At 38.6% G+C, this 21,582-nt stretch overlaps 1 protein-coding gene and 1 pseudogene across 1 annotated transcript in view; one reads left to right on the forward strand and one right to left on the reverse strand.

Moving 5' to 3' along the window:
* UNC79 (unc-79 homolog, NALCN channel complex subunit) overlaps positions 1-20,624 on the reverse strand; it is a 201,178-nt gene extending 180,554 nt beyond the window's left edge. The window contains exon 1 of the mRNA XM_054567102.1: positions 20,556-20,624. Coding sequence (XP_054423077.1) covers positions 20,556-20,577 — 22 coding nt within the window. The 5' untranslated portion in view covers positions 20,578-20,624. The remainder of the gene's footprint in view (positions 1-20,555) is intronic.
* On the forward strand, positions 1,347-2,205 carry LOC129065811 (glucosamine-6-phosphate isomerase 1-like; annotated as a pseudogene).
* Positions 20,625-21,582: the final 958 nt, after the last annotated feature.

Below are 21,582 nucleotides of genomic sequence, written 5' to 3' on the forward strand. Positions count from 1 at the left end.
TTACATACGATGGTTTGGGAAGGCCTCTCGGAAGAGATTATATTTAAGTTAAGACATAAAGAATGCGAAGATACCAGACATGAAAAAGCTTCTGGGTTAAGACCACAAAATGAATACTATCATCTGAATCATATACACCTGAAATGTCACCTAATGACTGTAAAAGGATTGTTTAAAAATAAGAAGAAAGGAACAACAGGCAAGAAGACACACAGCAACATAAATCAGGAAGCTTGAAAGCCAACAGAAAAGTAGCAGAACAAAGAGAGTCAAATCCCAGCCCAGCAGCAAGGAAAGCTGAGAAAAAACAATGTGTGTCTCGGAATGCTCAAAAGGCATGGACCTGGCAGCATCAGATAGTTCTGAACTAGTGTGTGAAGAAGGAAAGAAGGTTAAAAAAAAAAAGCAAGCCCTGGCTGGTGTGGCTCAGTGGATTGGGTGCCGGCCTGTGAACCAGAGTCACTGGTTCAATTCCCAGTCAGGGTATGTGCCTGGGTTGCAGGCCATGTCCCCAGTAGGGGATGTGCAAGAAGAAACTACATATTGATGTTTCCCTCCCTCTTTCTTCCTCCCTTCCCCTCTGTGTAAAAATAAAATAAAAAGTCTTTTAAAAAATTTTTTGAAAGAGAAAAAAGGAGGGATTGACTGAAAGCTACTTAAGAAGCAAATGGATCCCTAAATTCTCTCCATTACTTCACATTTGAGAGAGCACCTCTCCCTAACTCGGCGGGTCTGCAGTTGTCTACTGAGAATATACATTAGAGGGTCTCTGGAATGAAAGTACCCAAACACAGATAAAGTCCAGGTAACCTACCTAAACCAATGGGATTTAGTGGGTATACAAAGTTTAAATACTGAATACAGAGCTGCGCCAACGTGTGCCTGCCCCACCCAATACCTAGCAGACAGACACCTACCCTTCCGCATGGAGCCTGGTAGCTTCTTTTGTTCTCCTTCCTTCTGTGAACCTAACCAGTCAAAGATGAAAGACATGAAGACAGACAGTGACAAGAGGGGTTTCCCAATAAATGGCCCCACCAATGAGCAAGAGTCAGCTCCTTAGTCCCAACTATTAACCATAAGGATAGCAAAGAATGGCCAGCCATCTAAAGAAAGCCTCCAAAGTGGAAGACAGACCAGAAGGAACAGGAAATCAACTTGGAGAAAAATAATCTATGTAGGAGAAGAAAACTTGAAAAAAAACTGTTATTAATATCAGAAAGATGAAATACTCAACCTAAAAATGAATGTTGAAGTCCTGATGGGAAAAAAAAAAAACAAAACAAAACAGGAAACAAAAACCCAGCACCGTTGCTGCCACCACTGCAGGAGGTATCTGTGACAAGATGGAGCTCATCATCCTGGGCCACCATCCTCAGGCCAGCGCGTGGGCACCAAAGACATCAGGAAACTCATCATCCAGTTCAACCTGGGACCAGACAAGTACTTTGCTCCGGACTCCACACTGGGAGCAGCCCAACTGGCTGCTAAAAGAAGACAGCTGAGCACCATGAGAATGGAGACCTGTCCTTCACATACATGAAGACCTTCCACATGGACGAGTACGAGGGTCTTCCTAGGGACTGCCCAGAGTTACCACTCCTTTACATGAAATGACTTCAAGCACACTGACATCCACCAAAATACACCCACATTCTGGACGGGAGCGCAGCTCACCTGCAGGCTGAGTGTGACACCTTTGAGGAGCAGATCAAGGCTGCAGACGGGATTGAGCTATTTATCTGAGGCATTGGCCCTGGCGGACACACTGCCTTCAGGGAGCCGGTCTCCAGCCTGGCGTCCAGGGCCCATGTAAAGACACGGGCCACGGTCTCCATCCCGGGCAATGCTAGGTGCTTCGATGGCGACCTCGCCCAGGTGCCCATCAAGGCCCTGAGGAGGGGGGGCGCGTGGGCACCATCACGGATGCTAGAGAGGTAGAGATTGTCATCGCCGGCGCTCACAAGGCATTCGTTCTGTACAAAGCCACGGAGGAGGGAGTGAACCATATGTGCACTGTGTCCGCCTTCCAGCAGCCTCCCCGCACCATGTTTGTGTGCGATGAGGACGCCGCCCTGGAGCTGAAAGTGAAGACCGTCAAGTATTTCGAAGGTTTAACGCTTGTTCATAACAAGTTGGTGGACCCCTTGTACGGTATCAAAGAAACAGAAAAGCCAGTCTTCTAAGAAACCATACAGTGATTAGCCTGAGCTGATCCTAGAGTCAGGTTTCTCATGGGGACAGGCAGGTCTTTCTGGAAATTGTCTTCAGGAGGACAGAATTGTATTTTTTTAATACAGTATGATGATTCCAGATAAATGAGGGAACTCACTGTTCTTGGTTATGCAGCTTGGAGCCTAGTCACAGAGTTGAGCTACCAGAGAAATAACTTGTTTGTAACTTACTCTTAATCAGAAAAAAAAATTACTCCATAATTTGGATGTCTGCTCCACACAGATTAGGGGTTTTTAGCTTTTTGTTCTGCCTCTGACACTGTTCACATTTACAACTCACTCCTGTCAGCAATTCCCATCATCGTGTGCAGATCCTCGGCTTGGGGGAACGGGGCCTTGTTGTGACGGACAAAACCTCTTTGGGAGGCTTGAGAGCCCCTCTTGAGCAGGCCCGCCCCTCATTTGAGAGTCACTGTTCCAGGTTAGTGAACAAACTCTCAATGTCTAAAATCAGCATAAAGGGCAGTCCCCTCTGGTCAGTAACTAGTGCCATGGAAAGAAAACGGCCCCTTTCTTTCTTCTTTCTTTCCAGTTGTTGTTGCTTTTTTCTCTTTCTCTCTCAGCTGGCCTTCCCATGACTTCTGAGGACTCCTTGGGGGAGGATTTGGGGAGGTAGGGCTCAAGAGAAGGCTTTTCTGATAAACAGAGAGCCGCAAGTAGCCCAGCAATGGCAAACCCCTCTCCCTCAGGGACCCTCCAGCACCGGGAGGAAGGTGGAAACCCTTTCCCACCAGAGCCCTGTTTTTTCACTCCAAGGTCTCACTGTCGTTCCGCACTTTACAGACTCGTTAATAAGGAGAAGGCCAGTGGGGCAACGGACACGGGCGTGATTTCAGTGCGGTGTGCAGCCAAGGTGATCGGGACTGGAGCAAGCAGCTCAGCTATGCATTTAGTCACAACGAGTGAGTGACAGGTTTCCTGTGTCCCTAGGAGCTGAGTGCCAAGACAACATATAAATGCTTCTAAAGTTGCCTTTCCCCACCTAAAATACCCTGCCCTTCTAACCCTCTCAGGTTCATGTGGCATGCTCTGATGTTTTCAGAACACTGGGAAATACCACACTTTTGTCCCTTTATCCTTCACAAAATGAATCTATTACTCTACTTCCTTTTGCTCTTTCGAGCCTCGTCCTCTCTATCTTTGTGCCTGTTTCAAGCTGCCGCTGCCTCTATTTCTGGTGAAGGGCTTTCAGAGTCTAGCTCAGGCCTCTTAAGTGCTGTGTCTGGTACCAGCATTTCATCTTTAGTTTTGTATACATGATTGTGCTGTCGTTCTGTTTTAAGCTAATAGATCAGTGGGCTTGTTTACTATGTGATATTTTCTATTAAATCCAATTTTTTTAATGCAGAGAACAAACAAAGGATCCTTGCATATTAAAAATATGATCCTAGAAATAAATAATCAATAGAAGGGCTAGAAGATACAGTTGATGAAACTCCACCCAAAGTATAGCAAAAAATGAAGAAACAAAATGAGAGAGAAATGATCAATTCAGGAGGTCCAACATCAGAATAAAAGGAGTTCCAGAAAAAGGCAACAGCAGAACCAAAGGGGTTAAAAGCATTAAGAAAATCATTAAGAAAATTTTAGAATATGGTAGATTTTTAATGTCTTCCACAAGGAATAAAAATTGACACATAACAAGGCACATCATTGTGAAATGTCAGAAACTGATGACAAAGATTCTATATGTTTCTAGAGATTTTTTTTAAATCCTCATCTGAGGGTATGTTTATAGCCTTCAGAGAAAGAGGAAGGGAGAGAGAGAAAGAATGATGTGAGAGAGAAGCATCCATCGGTTGCCTCCCATACACACCCCAACCAGGGATCAAATCCGCAACCTAGATATGTGCCCTGAATGGGAATCGAACCTGCAACCTTTTGTTATATGGGATGATGCTCCAACCAATTGAGCTACCCAGGTAGAAACTACAGATTTTTAACCATTTATATCATTTAGGAAAGACCAGGAATCAGAACAGCATTGGACTTCTCAAAAGCAACACAGGAAGCAACACAATAAGGATGCAATGCCTTTAAAACTCTGAAAAAAAATTCTCGGAGTGGAAATCTATGTTCAGGCAAGCTATAAATAAAATATAAAAACATGTTGAGACATTCATGGTTTCAAAAAATGTATTTCCCTTCATCCTTTCTCCTAGGAAAGACCCAATTGTGCATCAGGTATAGAGAGCAATCAGTCAAGATCAGAGCACTGCAGCTCAAGAGCCAGATTGTTGAAAGCTGTCATCACCAACAGCCCCACACCCTACAGACTGGGTTTTTACCCAGGCCAGAATGCCTGGGTGAGTGTGCTCCCATTCTTATTCATTCCTAAGCCAATGAAATGCCTACTCTATTTCACAGTTTCTTGAAACACCTAAGGATACTCATTTTACTCCCAAAGAATTCTTCCTTACCTACTTCTAAGAACTAGGGGTAGGCCATGTTGAGCTTAAGCAGAAAATACAGAGTAACCCCCTCCCTGAAAGTCCAGTACTTGGCTCACACTTCCACACCCACCAGAAGCCCCGGCTGTGGTGAATCCTGCTTTTCGTGGACCCACTCCTGACCTTGCTCAGTGACGTCCCAGAAGGGGCCCTCAAGGAGACTGAATTCAAATTGTGTCCCAGGTATTCTATTTATCTTCATGATATGAACGAGGGCATAAATTACATATACAGGTTCAAAAACAATATTAAATGTATGCTCCTATACCCACAACCAAGATAAAAAGGTAGAGTATTTCCTATATCTTACCTGTATCTGTCTCTTTCATCCCTCTCACTCACCATAAAGGTAAATACTTTTTCTAAACTTTCTGTTAAGCATTCTCTTGCTTTTCTTTATAGTTTCATCCACTGAGCATGTATAAACAGTGAATGTAAACAGTGTATTATTTAATTTCAAAAAGCTGAAGAGCAAGCCCCAACCCAGCAGTATAAGAAAACAAACATAATACTGCCATTCATCGAATGTTCCCCTATACTTACAAATTCTGGTCATCTCCTCTTAGTGGCAATAGAAAAAAAAGAAAGGACTAAAGGGGCTGCGGTGACTTCATCTTGACACAGACACAGAGTGGGTGAATCGTCACAAGCCTGGTTATAAAGGCAGCAGCCACTTGATTCAAGAAATGAATCTTAACTACCAGAGAATAGGGTTTTAAAAAGAGCATGGTTAAAGATGCTGAAAGAGGAGAGACCGTGGGAGGGGTCAATGGTAACAGCAGACTAAGTCAGCCCAAGCCCCTCAACTAAAAACAGGCGGACCCATGAGGATGAGAACCCAAAGGCTGGCTGATAATATCTATGACAGAACCAGATGACAAAGTAGCTGTGTGAACCAGTTATCAGAGGACGGGACAGACATCTGACAGCTTCACACCCATTGTGGTATCAGCGTCCACGCCAGAAGACACAAAAGGAAGGCCTTAGGGCCTGACAGTCCTTTGCAGAGGGGAACTCTCCCATGGTCCTCAAGGAAACTCTGGTGGCCCAAACCGAAAACAGAGGTCAACACAGGGAGGGGTTCTTCATGGCATAAGATCTAGAGCAAGAGTGGATGCTCAACTCTAAACACTAACAGACCAAGGCTTCCTTTAAGATAAAGCCCTGTGCTCAGAAGCAACTGCTGGAAAGAGAATTCCCATTGAACAGGGTAAGCACATTAGATGCAAAGGAGAAAGTCCAAATAAAAGTGGGGAAAGGAACCAAAGTCTTAGAAAGTACAAGAGCAGGGATTAGTCAAAGAGCATGAACAAGTGACCCATGGACATGGACAACGGTGTGGGCAATGACTGTGGGAGCGGGTAGTGAGCTGGGTGGAAGAGAACAGAGGGGGAAAAATTGGGACAACTGGGATAGAACAAGAATAGAAAAAGTACAAGTGCACATAAGAAAAAATAAAAAGCAGAGATGTGCACTACACAGATAAAAACTGTAACCTCATGTTTCAAAGCAAGCTAAAAGAAATTAAGAAAATGATTGAAACTAGGTTATTAAGCACAGGGAAATTAGGTGAATAGAGAAGAGAGAGTCTGAAAAGGAAGGTGAACGAACTCTGGAAAGAATTAGAAATAAAAGAAATATTTTAAAAATGAAGACTCAACCACTAGAGACAGGAATAAATAAACACAATGGATAATGCTTAAGAAAAATAAAATGTGGAAAGAAGGAATTCTGCCCTGACTTGGTGTGGCTCAGTGACTTGGGCGTCCTCCTGCAAACGGAGGGGTCGCCAGTTGATTCCTGGTTGGGGAACATGCCTGGGTTGAGGGGCAGGAGGTGGGGGCCAGATCCGTATTTGAGGGCGTGCGAAATACAGCTGATGGATGTCTCTCTCCCTTTCTTTCTCCCTCCCTTCCCTTCTCTCTAGAAAGAGAGAAAGAGAAGAAGAGGAAGAAAGGAATGAAAGAAGGGAAGAAGGAAAGGGGAATTCTTAAAAATTAAAAAGAAATAAAGAGGCTTCTGGTTATGATAAACTAAACCTGTACCAACAGCTCCTCCTCCTTTCACGGAGAATAACTACAAAGCTTGGATATGATGAAAAAACAACAGCCTGAGAGCACAGGAGAATGGGCAGAAGCGACAGACTCCGAAAGGGAGTTCCAGCTGCCATGAAGGACGGGCATGTAGCCCTGGGCAGTCCATGCAGCACACACGGTAGTGAAGGCAGACAGGACAACCCACAGTCCTTCTGACCTGGGAACCACAAAAGGAAAGCTGGCAAACAGTGAATGTTGAAGCAAGTGGGGGAATCCCACAAGGGAAAGGGGACCTGCAGCCTCTGAGTACCCAGCTCCCTGCCTGGTCCCTGAACCACACAGATACAAAACAGACTCATAGCCGCCCAGCTGAAGGCAAAAGATCTGAATGGAGAAAAAAGGTATCACAGGAGGAACAGAGGTTACAGTTCAAGCCCACGCCAAGAAAATGACCTAGTAAAATAAAGGAAACACAGTTCATCAATAGGAAATAATAGAATCCGAAATCTCCACAACTTAACATTTATAACGTCCAGGATACAATCCAAAATTATCCAACATACAAAGAACCAAGAAAATGAAACACATTCTCAGGGAAAAAAAAACAAAATCAGTCTAGTTTAATCATGAAGTGAAACAGATGTTGGAACTAACAAAACGGTATATACAACTAGTATGACTATCCTCAATGAAGTAAAATAAAACATGCTTTCAATGCATGAAACTCTCATCAGGGAAATAAGAAGTCCCAATAGAAAAAAAAAATGATTTAAAAAAAGAACAGGATGAAAATTCTAGAACGGAAAAATATAAATTTCTGAATTAAAAAAATTCACTGGATGGACTTAGCCAAATGGACATGACAGAGGAAAAGTGTACATGAACTTAAAAATAGATCAATAGAAAGTATTCAAGGTTGAAAAAATACAAAGGAAAAAAAAGATTGGGGAAAAAATGAACAGAGCCTCAGAGATCTGTTACATAACGTCGAACAGTAAAATTAAGGATGTATAAATGGAATGCCAAAAGGAGAGGACAGAAAGAGTGAGGCAGAAAAAAATATATGAAGAAAAATAGCCAAAGATTTCCCAAAATTTGATTTTTATAAAAACAAATTTTCACACACAAAATAAGCAAACACAGAACAGAGTATCTAGCAACCTATGCCGATAGCAGCCCGTATGAAACTCAAATTGATGAAAGCCAAAGAAAAACAGTGTATCTTGAAAGTATCAAGAGAAAAAAATATATATTACATACATATTATAAACGTAGTACAATTTGATGGCTGAATTCCCCTCTGAAACCATGAAAGCGATAGAGGATATCTTTAAAGTACCGAAGGGGAAAAAAAACTGTCAAAGCAGGATGTTATATTTACCAAAAATATCCTTCAAGAATAAAAGCAAAATAAAGCCATCTTCAGACAAAGAAATCTAAGAAATTTGGTCACAAGCAGAGCTGCACTATTCAAAAAAAAAAGGCTAAAGGAAGTTTTCTGGCTAAAGACAGAAACACAGATCCTCAGAAAAGAATGAAGAGAATCAGAAAAGGCAAATCTCTTTGTAAATACATAAGATGATATTTTCTTTTTCCTCTTAATTTCTTTACTAACCATATAACTTTAAAATTAAAATCATAACTTTGTCTCATGGGTTATACTCTCATATAACACATATATTATATGTATTATGTATAACTGTGAAAGGAAGAGGGATATGGGCCTATAAGGCTGAAAGATTTCTATATTTTAAATAAAGTAGTACATAATTAATTGTACGTTAACTATGAACAATTAAGAATGTACATTTTAATCGCTAGAACCTTTACTGAAAAATGCAAAAGACAATACCTAAGAAGCCAATAGGAATTTTTAAAGGTTGAAAAGAAATGAATGCAAAATACAGGGTGGGGCAAAAGTAGGTTTGTAACTGTTCATATGAAAAATCGTGCAATAATTAATAAATAATAATACAAGAATAAATTCTGTGTTCCATGTACTAACAGCTGTAAACCTACCTTTTCCCCACCCCTGTACACGTCACTCAAACAGTAAGCGGAAGTAGGCAGGAGTAGCATTACTAGTATCAGACAGGTAGATTTCAAAACAAAACATATTAACAAGGATAAAGAAGATATCCCATAATGATAAAATAGATGCTTCAACTGGAAAACAGTAAGTGAGTATGAACCCATTAGTAGAGCTTCAAAACATGTGAAGCAAAACATGCAAAGGCAAAACATAGACAATTCCATAACCATAGTAAACACTGCAATATGCTTTTATCAGCAATTCCCGGGAAATTAGACAAAAAGCAACAAGGACATAGCAGATTTGAACGTATTATCAACAATAGCAGAATAGACATTCTTTTCAAGTGCACACGGAATGTTTACCAGTATAGAGCATGTTTTGAGCCATAAAACAAGCCTCAGTGCCACAGGATTGAAATCCTATAGATTACTTCTTTTGACAAAAATGGTATTGTTAGAAATCAAAAACAATAAATAAGAACCAGGAAAAATCCCAAATATTTGTAAATTAAACAACACATTTCTAAAGAAACTTTGTGTCAGAGGAAAAATTATAGTATAAATTACAAAATGTTTTGAACTAAGCAATAATGAAAATACAACCTGTCAAATTTTGTGAAATGCAGCTGAAGTAGAGCTTACAAGGAAATTTATATCTTTATGTACCTATATTACAAAAGCAGAAAGTTCTCAAATCAATAAAATAAGCTTTCACTCTAAGACACTAAAAAAAAAAGAGCATATGAAATCCAAACCGAACTCAAAGAAAGAGTACAGGAGATACGCGCAGAAATCAATAAAATAGAAAGCGGAGGGAAAAATAAAATAAAATAATCAAAACCAAATGCTGGTTCTTTGAGAAGATCAATAAAATTGATAAACCTTTAAACAGGCAGGCCGAAAAAGAGACATAAATTAATTTAAAAAAACAAATAAAATGACGTAGCAACAGTTTCTACATATATGTAGAAAGGATAATAAGGAATCATTACAAACAACTTTATGTCAATAAAGGGACAATTGCACCAATTGTCAAATGAGCAAAATAGGCAGATTCCTTGAAAGACACAAATAACAAAGTTGACCAAGAAGAAATTAAAACAAAAAAAAATTACTTGAATAGCTCTGTGACTACTAAATTTAATTTAAAACTTAAAATCTTCCCCCTACCTCACACACACACAAAACAACCACATTCAGACTCCAGTGCTGAATTTTATCAAAAATTTAAGGAAAAAGTGAATATCCAGCCTGCACAAACTTTTTCAGAAAGGTATAACACTTCCAAACTCATATTATGGGACCAATTTTACTCTGATTTCAAAACCAGACAAAGATATAACAAGAAAAAAAAAAAAAAAACTATAGACCTAGATGGATCATGAACACAGATTCAAAAATCCTTAACAAAATATTATCAAAAATGGAATACAACAATATTTTAAAAAGATATATATTTATGACCAACTGTGGTTTATTTCAGGAATACAAGATTGATTTAATATTGTGAAAGGCACAAAGCTTTCTATCTAGCCAAGACCAAGAACAAGCAAGGTTGTGCATTCATACTACTTTCATTTGCATTATTCTGTAGGTCCTAGCCAATGCAATTGCAATAAATAGAAATAAAAGATTGGAAAGGTAGATGTAAAACTATATTCACAGATGACATGATGGTATGTGTTGAAAACCTTAAGTAATCCCCCGAAAAGCTACCAGACTAATAAGTAAACATTGCAGAGGTGCAGAATATTAGATCAACACACAAAAATCAATTATATTTCTCTATACATCATATAATTTAAAAAATGAAATTTAGAAAACAACTACATTCACAAAAACACTTAGGAATAAATTTAATGAACAATGTGACAAGATATTACAATGGAAAGTAAACAAGACCTAAATAAGGGTACCAATTATTCCAACGATTAGAAAACTCAATGTTGTTAAGATAATAATCCTCCTCAACTGACCTATAGGCCAAAACCCAAATAAGTTTCTTTAAAAGAGGGGGAGAGAGAGACATTGATTTTTAAGTTTACATAGAGAACACTGGATCTAAAACAGCAAAAAACAGTTTTTGAAAAGTCAGAGGATCTAATTTCAAGGCTTACTATAAACATACAGTAATAAAGCTGGCATAAAGATAGACATATAAATGAATAAACGATACAGTGTCTGGAAATAGACCCAAAAATACATGGTGAGTTGATTTTCAACAAAGCGACCAACATAATTCAATGGAGATAAAATTGTTTTTACAACAAATGATGCTGGAACAACTGGATATTGCATTTGGGAATAATGAACTTGAAACCTTACTTCATAGCATGCATAAAGATTGGCTCAAAAATGTTCAAAAGCCTAAATGTTAGAGATTAAACTATTATATTTCTAGAAGAAAACACTGGAGAAAATTTTTTTATCATTAAGTTAGGCAAAGACTTTTTAAACAGAATACCAAAAGCACAAATGATAAAAGAAAAAAAGTTGATAAAATGAACTTCAAGATCTAAAAGTTTCACTTCTCAAAAGTCATAGCTAAGAAAATAAAAGGTAAGCCACAGAATAAAAGCAAAATTTTTCAATACAAAGAGCTTGTATTCATAACATTTAAAGAACTCTTACAACTCAATAAAAAGACCAAAAATCTAATAAAAATGAAATACTATAAGACATTTTCCAAAAGAAAATATACAAATAGCCAATATGCACATGAAATGATGATCAACATCACTAGCCCTCAGAGAAATGCTAATTAAGACCACAGTGAAATACCATTACACACACTCACGAGAATGACTAAAGTTAAAAAAAACTGTCAGTACAAGCATGGTGAGGATTTGGGGCAACTGGAACTCTCTCCTACATTGCTGATCAGAATTAAAAAATGTTACAGCCACTGTGAAAAACAATATGGCAATATCTTATAACATTAAATATTCATTTGACATACTGTCAAGCAATTCTACTCCTAGGTATTCTCCCTAGAGAAATAAGAACATGTATGCAGATACTTTTAGCAGCATTAGTGATAAGGCCAAAAGCTAAAAACAATCCAAATAATATATACATGCCATGAAATAATAAAGAGTGATAAAAAGGAACCAAATATTAATACATTCAACAATGTAAATGAACCTCAAAAACTTCATGCTAAATAAAATAAGTCCCACTGAAAAGACTATGCAGTGAATAATTCCGTTGATATGAAATACTAGGACCAGAGGTAGAAGGGGATCAAGAGCAAAGAGACACAGGAATCTTTTTAGGATAAACAGACTATTCTTTATACTGATTAGGGTGCTGCTTACACAATTGTACAGGGTGGGGCAAAAGTAGGTTTACAGTTGTGAGTACATGAAACAGTTTATTCTTGTATTATTATTAATTGTATTATTTATTTGTATTACAACTGTAAACCTACTTTTGCCCACTCCTGTATATAGTTAACAAAACTCATTCAACTGTGCCTTCAAAATGGGTGAATATTTTTATGTGTAACCATTTCCACAATAACCAAAAAGAGGACAAAATAATAAGTATTTCAATACACAGATACTTGAGCACATCTACACTAAAAGACATATTGACATAGTCAGATGCTTGTACTTGCTTATAATAAATAACTTCGGATTTATGAGAGATAAGGTAATATTCAAGTGAGGAGTTTCAATTTTTAATTTCTATTTGATATATCAAATTAAGAGCTAAATATATTCCTATCTACATGCAAAAATCACCATGAATAAGCTAGCTCACATATAGAGTAATAAAAATATATTGTACAATTGACTCTAAAAAAACTGAAAAGAAATGAAGGAATTTTAAAAACATTCAGTAGAAACTGATCTATATGGAAAATCAGCAAAAAAAAAACCCAACCCATCATACATATGATAGGGACTGCAAAGAATGCCAAACAACTGAACAAAATAAATATTAAAACTATAACTCTAGAACACTCTTTTAAAATTTAAAAAAGAACTCGAAATTACGTATCGAATAGATACACCAAAATCATTTGAATATGGCCAACACTGAGTCATATTATAGTTAAAACTACTTTAAAAGAAAATAAAAAATCATTTGGGCGGCCAGGCAAAAAGTATGTCACTAATACGAAAGAGAAAACAAGACTGTTACCAGACTTTTCAGCAATTCTTAATGCTCCCCAGAAAAATGGTGTAACAAATTGAAGACATTCAAGTAAGGGGAAGATGAGTTAAGCAATTTACATCTACCCCAACTGACCTCCAAGTACAGAGCTACAAACAATTATAAACTTGCCAAAACTCAGGGTACAATGATCCTGTGTGCCCTTCCTAAAGAATTTATTAGAAAAGGACATTCAGACAACTGAAGAAACTGAGACACAGTAATACTAATTCTTGTATTAAGTATGAATATACCCGTGGAACAAAACTAAACCATAGTTATAAAGAAGAGACTATAGCATAGTATAACAATCAAAAATTGGGGTGGAGAATTAAGGAGTGCATATGGATATGATTGCTTAATAAATATTAATTGGAAATAAAAAGAAAATTATTTCAGATGAGATACTGAGATAGAAGGAGCAGGGGAGAAAAAGATATAAGCTAATTTCAATATCGTTCAATGAAAGAGGCCAATTAAGTCCAAAGAATAGACTAATAGTACATAAAGGTATTAAGTATAAAGTTACCCAATGAAACAAACAAGCAAATAAAACCCACTGCATAATGAAAAAAGTGTAGATACAAAAGACACAAAAATAAAACAATATGATAGAATTGAGGTCAAACATATTAATCATATCAATAGATGTAAATGTGCTTAACTCACCTATTGAAAGAAAAGGATTTTCAGACTGGCTAATAAAGCAAAATCCAACACTATGCAGAATACAAGACACACCTAAAACAAAGAGATTCAAAAGAGTTAAAAATAAAAGGATGGAGAAAGATATATCAGGCAAACACGAAAAGAAAACAGAGGGTCATAAACTTGATATCTGACAAGGTGGAATTGAAACCAAAAGCATTAAAATACGTAAAGTACACTTTATAATGTTTAAGGCTACAATTCACAATGAAGATATTATAGTTACTAGTAGTTATGAACCCAATAATAGCAATAATTTTCACTAAGCAGCAACTTACCAAAAAAGCAAGGAGAAATAAAGAGAAACACAATAGGAAAACTTTAACATACCTCACAATCCAAAATCAAGGAGACTAAAAATTAATAAAGGTATAGAAGATCTAGACAACATAATTATAGATCTCATAGATCTATATCAAACTCCAAATCCCAAAAGTGGATATTACAACTTCTTTTCAAGTGCACATGGAACATTCACAAAAACTGACCAAATATCAGTCCACAAAGAAAACTTCACTAAGTCACAAAGAACAGGAATAATGCAAATTTCATTCTCACACTATAATGCAATAAAAATAGAAATCAATAACAAAATTTAAAAAAGAACAAAATTTCTTTCTACATGGATTTTACAAACACACTTTTAAATAAGTCATGGGTCAAAGGCAAAATACAAAATTAAATTGCAGAATTTCCTGAAAATAATAATAAAAGCTTGATATTATGAGGAATCTGTAGACTACAGCTAAATATATTGCATGAAACATCTATATCAAAAATATTAAAATAAATAAATTAACATCAAATTCAGAAAGCTACAAAATAACCACCAAATAAAACAAAGAAATAAGGAAAAAGGAAAATTAATAATAAATGCATAAATTAATTTAGAAACGAAAACCAGTAGAATTAATAAATAAATCCAAAAACTAGTTCCATAGAAAAGAAATCAACAACAGACAAACCACTAACTCACTCAATCAAGAAAAAAGGAGAGGCGGGGACACATTGTCCTAACACAACATTAGATGTGATGAGTTACATCAAATTAATGGAAATGTTTAAATTTCTAAAAGACACTTTTGCATAATTCTATGCAAACAAATTTGAAAACTTAGATGAACTGAATACTTTTTTCAGAGAAATAAAACTTACCAAAATTGACCCCAGTAGAAACACAAAGTCAAAGAGAACAAGGGTCATAGAGGAAATAGAGAAAGAAGTTAAAGAGCTCCACTACTAAAAAGCACCAAGCCAGATGGTTTTACCAGGGGACTCTAACAAACTTAAAAAGAGTAGATAACCTCAATGTTACTTTAATCACTCCAGAGCACAGAAAAAGTAGGAAAACTTCCAAACTCATCTTATGTAGTAAATATAGATAGCATTGTTCCCAGATCCTGACTAGAATTACTCCCCACACCACCCCTGCAAAAAAGAAAAAAAATCTAATATATAAATATCAATGCAGAAGTTATTAAATAAAATACAACAAAATTCAATCAATCCAGCATACAAATAAAGCTAAGAAAAGTCACATGTTCTCCATAGATGCAGAAAATGAACTTGACAAAGTTCAACATCATTCAGGGCTTTTTTTTAAGTCAGTAAAATAGGAATTGATGGTTATTTCCTTAGTGCATACCTCAGCTCAAAAGAATATCTTACTTAACAGTGAAATACTAGAACCTTTCCAACTAAAAAACAAAAATATTCACTCTCTATCCTATATTTAACGTTGTGCTGGAGCTATTTGCCAATCCAATTAAAAAAGAGAAAGCAATTAGAGATACAAGAATTAGCTGGAAAAGAAAGGATAAAACATTGTACAGAATACAGAACTTCACATTGACGAAAAGGTATAATTTTCAAATTAATGATATATCCAAAATCTTGATTATGCAATTTTTCTTTATAAAAAGACATTTAAGTCACCCATGATCATTTATATTTATTCATGAAACCGCTCTTGTGCAAACACTGTGCACTGATCTATAGTGTTCGTACACTGGAGGCACAAAGATGAACATAATACAGTCTACACACAAAGTAAATGTGGGCACCTAACAAGAAAACCAATCATTACAATACAATATGAGCACACGAGTGAGGTATACAGAGTAAGACTGGCAATTAGACAGAGCTTCCAAGCTAAATACTGAACAATAAAAAGACAAAGGAGCAGGCCATTGAGGGAAAGAAAGCATTTCAGAAAAAAACATGATACACTGAACTTTAAAAAAAAAAAAAAGGTCCAATGAAGTAACTAAATCAAGGAGTTAGAATGGCTAGAATCAACAGGGTTTGATGATTTGTTGGATACTAATGACAGAGAGTGGAAGTTTAAGATGCCCAGTTTTTTGACCAGGATCAAGGGGCAGATGGTGATACCATTTGCTGAAATGAATAATATAAAAAGTACAAATTTGGGGCAGAAGACAGTGAGTTTGGGTTTGAGATGCCTAGAGGATGCCTAGAGAGAGACAGTGGCTTATAGTTCAACAAACACGCTTAGAATAGAGCATTGTATTTGGATGTCATCCCCATAGAGATGATAAATGATATGGGAGTAAATGAGAGCAAGTCTGTGGGATTTTAAAGAGAGAGAGAGAAAGAGAGGACTAATGACACAATCATGTTTATAAAGGGCAGGAAGAAAGTGGCTTTAAAAAAAATCTAAGTGAAACAGCCAAAGGGAGAGAAAAGAGAGTTTAAGTAAAGAATGTAGCAAGTCGTGTCAAATGATACAGAGAAATCATGTTAGGACAAGAACTAAATATCATGTGCTCTTCTTGCTTCCACAAACATGTTTAATAACCCATACTCAAATTTTTGCATATAGGAATAAAACTCAAGTTTCATCTATAAGAAATTATCAATGTTGTGCAAAGATTTCTAAACAAGTACAGGGTGCAGTGCTATTCAAAGAAGAAGTACTTTTCCATTTTAGTAATATTACCATATAATGTATAGAACATTTTTTTAAATTTTAAGCATTCTATTGATTTCTCCAAGCATGGCCCCTAAATATGTATAAGAGAAGGGCAAGTTCAACTTCAAATCATATCGCTAATTAGCTGTACTCTTTAGGACGTTTGTTTTTGATGTAATCAAAAAGATTTTTAGTTACTGAAACAAAGATGTTGAATAAGATAAATACATTAAAAACAGCATACATTCACATTTCTATCATTAGCTATTCTGAGCTTATGCCCAAATTATCAGCAGGCTAATATCCAAGTTTGACAAACATTCTGATGGATATTTATCTGATTTATGTTTATTAGCTGTTACACTGTCATCATAATACAAAAGGTGATGGATAGGCAGTTCATGCCTTAGAAATGTTTTGTTTAGATAAAACAAGTCAATGATTTGGCATGCAGATATTTCTTCCCACTCAAAATGGGTTAAGCTAATTGCTGGAGAAGAGAGATTAAAAAAATAGTCCAGTAGTCCCTGTGCCATTTAAATAATACTTTTTGGGGGGGGCTAGCTCCAAATTTATAATTTATAATATAGCAGTAAGTACAAGACTTGTGATGATGATGATAACAATAGCTAACATTTATGAACTCATTATGTGCCAGGATTCTGTGCTAAGCACTTTTCATAGATCACCTCATTTAATCCTCACACCTATGACCATCCCCACTTTATAGATTAATGCAATTGAGGCTTAGAGAAGTTGAGTAAACTTGTCCAAGGTCACACAGATTGTAAGAAAGCAGGACCAGGATTCATATCCAGGCAGCAGTCTGATTCTGGAACCCCAACTCTTAATTAACTTCTGCTGTTATCAAAAGCAAGCTTCTTTTGAAAGCATACACCCAAAGTACTCCAGATTGGTCAACTCTACCTCTCAGAAAACCGAGAAAGCTGGGGGTGGAGGTGCAGGAGGCTTGGACTCCTCTTTAGAATTCCAAATAAAAGAACTATCAATTCTCATTTTTAATCATTTCAGATTCTGTATCAGCTACAGAAACAGTCTCATTACAGTGAACTTTGTAAGAAAAAGAAGCACGTGGAGGGAAAAAAATTTAACTCTTGTGCAATCACCTGAGAAATTTCTAGGAAGCTTTCACCTTCTGTTATGATGGTTCTGCACATAGCATAGGAAATAGACTAAGTATGTAAAAACAGTCTCCAAACTGTACCTTAGCTAAAACTAGCCTCTCTTTCATTATTATTATTTATTTCATAAAAGAAAATAACACCACATAAAAATAAAATCATTTTTCGCATATCTGTGATACATTATACTTCAAGGGTAAGTCACATAATCCATTTGGGTTGAAAGGCAAGTACTTCCTCGTGCTGGTTCAACCAAACTATGTCCACTTCCTGTACCGGTGAAACTTTAACCTACCTCGAGGCCTCAGGAAGAAGAGTAATAGAAATTATATTTTGACATTATATTAAATCTAATTCTCCCCTTTTGGTCCTTAGACAAGTGGTACTATGCATACTCCTGAATGCAGGGGAGAAATGAACTCTCATTCTCTCCCATCCTGAGGGTCTTCATATCCAGTAGAAAAGAAAAATCTCATGGCCTTCCCTTCTCTTTCTCTTCCTCCTTAGCCATACTGAGTCCAAGGCTAAAATAAGACAGCTCTACAACTTTTCTTTATTAAAAAGTGTTCCCCCCTCATGAATATCAACTATGCAGCCTTTTATGCATTTTCTCTATTTCAGATTTATAATGTGCACTAGAGTCTCAACCCATTCATGTTTGTGCATGTAAGAGAAAAAGAAAAGAAATTCTTAACTTCCTTTCTCTCTAAAAATACCTAAAAATACCCAAAGCATCCCTACCCTTTTTATGGCCTACTCCCATTTACCATCTTTGCCCTCCAAACTCTTAGGACCAAATAAAGAGAGCTGCTTCTGCTACTCCTTACTTCATAGATGAAAACCCTGAGACACAAAACTATTAAATTGCCCAATGTCTCACAGTTAAAAGAAGGGCATGCGAAACTCAAATCCACATGTTCTAGCTTCTTATGGTATCCTTCCTATCATCTACAGATGAAAAATCTGTTTTACAAACAATTCTAAAATAGCTACTTAACTATGAACTATTTGCACCACACGATCAAGTCCACAGGGAGATCTTACTTATCGTGGCCTTAATTGTCCAGGAAAGAGACAAGGAACACGCATCCAGTGCATCTCAAAACTTAACAAGGAAGAGAAAACACAAGAAGAGGACAGTAATACTCTCTGGCTTTAACCTGAAATTACTTAAATATGTAACTATAAAATCAAATGAAAGGTGGTGGTTTTTTTTGAACTGTACTATAATAAAACCTTCAAGGATGCAATATCCTCAAATGGGAAGATCCACACTGATTTCAAGTATGCTGTTATTACTCAAAACATAATGCATCCATTTTTTCAAAAGCCTACTGCAGACGCAAATTTTATTTTTGAGGTTTAGATTTAACTTGTGGATATAGGCAACAAACATTACAAAAGAACTTCCTATTTAGAAGAGATGGGCTATTAAGTGGGAAATAACTGTATCATAACCATCATTTATTGAATATTTTCTATGTAGTAGGCTCACTACTCAACCTTTCAGGTATTCTCTCATTTATAATTACAACAACCCTATCAGCATGACTGCCCCAGTTTACAGATGAGGAAATAAAGAATTGCAAAGAGGTACAAACACTGGATGGTAGGTGCGCACAGCCAGTCTCTAATGAACCATCAGTCTGGGAATTCCATGTGTCTTCAGTTCATTTAACCTAGCTGGAGAATAAGTTGCAGACTACATTTTATCATATACGACACTACTGTCCCCAAATTATGAGACTACTGTTTTGGGTGTCTCACAGAATGGCTTTAATAGCCATCCCAAAGAAGAATCACAAGGACTTTTAAGTAGTGACAACAGTATCAACATAACTATGTATTAGTTTGAAAGAAACAAGAATCAATTAGATGGTATCTTTGTTAAAAATTCAAACTCATTGCTTAATAAAAATATGCTTTATTTACATTCAGAAGTTTAGGTTCCTGAATTCCTCAAGAGCACTCGGGAAAAGGTTTCACACTAATCAGCCTACCAAGTGCACAGTCAAGGCCTACCAATGCGCACTGCAATAAGAGACTACAGGGAACATATTAGAAACTTCCTCTGTCCATAAGGAGTGAGTTAGCAGGTTGTTTCCCACCAAACACACAGTCAGTCGTTTCTGGGACAACTAAAATCCTCCTGCTATTTGTTATAGTTTGTGTGAGCTGCCCTACAAAGGCTTAGATCATTTTCCCAGAGTCCTTTTCACTTTCTTGCCAGCACCGACTCCTGCTTTAACTTATGGTTGTGTTTAGTTTTAGTATTAGTGTTGATATTCCTCAGCTGCTCATCCTCACGCTGGACCCTGAATCCGGCCTGGGTCCAGGCTCCCCCGCCCCCTTTTCTCCCTTACTGCTTCTCCAGCCCGAAGTGGAAACTGCAGACAAACTCCCCGATGGCTCTAGCACCGAGAACTGGGCATGCTCAGAAGGCCAGGCCGGCTTTGGTTGCACTGACAGTTCCCCGCCCCTGATTTGCCGCTGCCCCCCTTCCCCCACTCCAACAAGAGACACTGAAATGTTTATCTGAAAGATATGAGGCCTCTTTTTATCCCCCCCAGAATGACCCCATTTTAATTTCATTCCGCAGGGTCTTTAAGTCTTGCGAAACCCCACCAGAAGCTCGAGGAAGACCGCATTATTTTTCAGCACCGGGGACAGCGCCGCGTTGCCATTAACGTCCACCCTCCCCCACCTTCGCTTCCACCCCCCACCCCCCACCCGCCCCAACCTCAGCCCCCACCCCCGCACCAGCACGATGCCAAGGTCTCCCGGCAGCCGCAAACGCCGCAACTGCAATAGCTCCCAGCCGGAGGCCGGGCCGGAACGCCGGGCCGGCTGCTACTTACACTGCTCCGCTTTGGTGGACATGGTGCTGTCCAGATGGAAAGGCTTTGCCCCAAAATCTGTGTCGTGTGAGCTCCCTCGCTCCGCCAGCGATGTTGCGAGGAAAAGAGCGCATACCCCCCACCCCCCACCCCCTCGCTTTCCCCCTCCCTTAGGCCCGTGTCGCTACCATTCGGACAAAACGCACATCAAATTGCAGAATTCGGTCCCGGAAGGTTAGGAAATCGCCCCCGGAGAAATGGGTGGGATTTAATAGGCGGCCAAAGGCTTCCTGTCCGTCCCCTCCTGGAGCTGCCCGCGTTGCTGTGGGCGGGGAGACCGAAAGGAGCGAGCGAGCCGCGGCTCCTGGTGAAACGGGAAAATGGGCTCGACCGGGGGAGGAGTATTTCCATTCATAAGGCGCTCGGAGGGGACGGGTGTTTCCCAGAGAAAAGCCTCTTAAAGTGCCGGAGTCCCCGACCATTTGGATCTCCCATTGGCGTTCTCCGGGCCTGTAAATCCTGCTCGACGAGCAGCCCCTGGTGCCTCAGCGAGGTGACCGGAGAGGGAGACAGGTGCGTCCCACGCTTCGTCTCGGCCTCCCGGAGGAAGGAGGGGGAGGCGGATCCGGGGCGGGCGGGAGGGAACCGGGGCCGGAGGGCGGCGAGGAGGCTCCTGAGGACCGCGAGGAGGGAGGTGCGGCAGTAAGCCTCAGCATGGCGTCCCGGCGTGCTGCGCTCCCGGCCCTCCGCCTCCCCTCGCGGATGGGCTCTCCTGCTGATGACAGGGTGGGAGGTCCCACTGCCGGGGGCTGTGGGAGGACTTCAGAAGTTGGGGCTGAGAAAGCAGGTTTCCAAGGATGGCGAAGCTGGAAGGGCCGCGGGAAAGGAAAATACAAGTTGGAGACTGGAGGGACCCAGATGGGCGCCCTGGCGACCGCCCGGGATGGAGACTGGCACGTCAGTAAGACCCTCTGTCGGGAAACCAAACAAAGCCGACGAAAGGGAAGGCGTTGGAAAAGGGCGCCCTGCACGGTAGTAGGAAGGCACT

This window comes from Pteronotus mesoamericanus, unplaced genomic scaffold (assembly GCF_021234165.1).
Source record: "Pteronotus mesoamericanus isolate MK-2021 breed Mesoamerican mustached bat unplaced genomic scaffold, CSHL_Meso_final contig_182, whole genome shotgun sequence".
Lineage (NCBI taxonomy): Eukaryota > Metazoa > Chordata > Mammalia > Chiroptera > Mormoopidae > Pteronotus > Pteronotus mesoamericanus.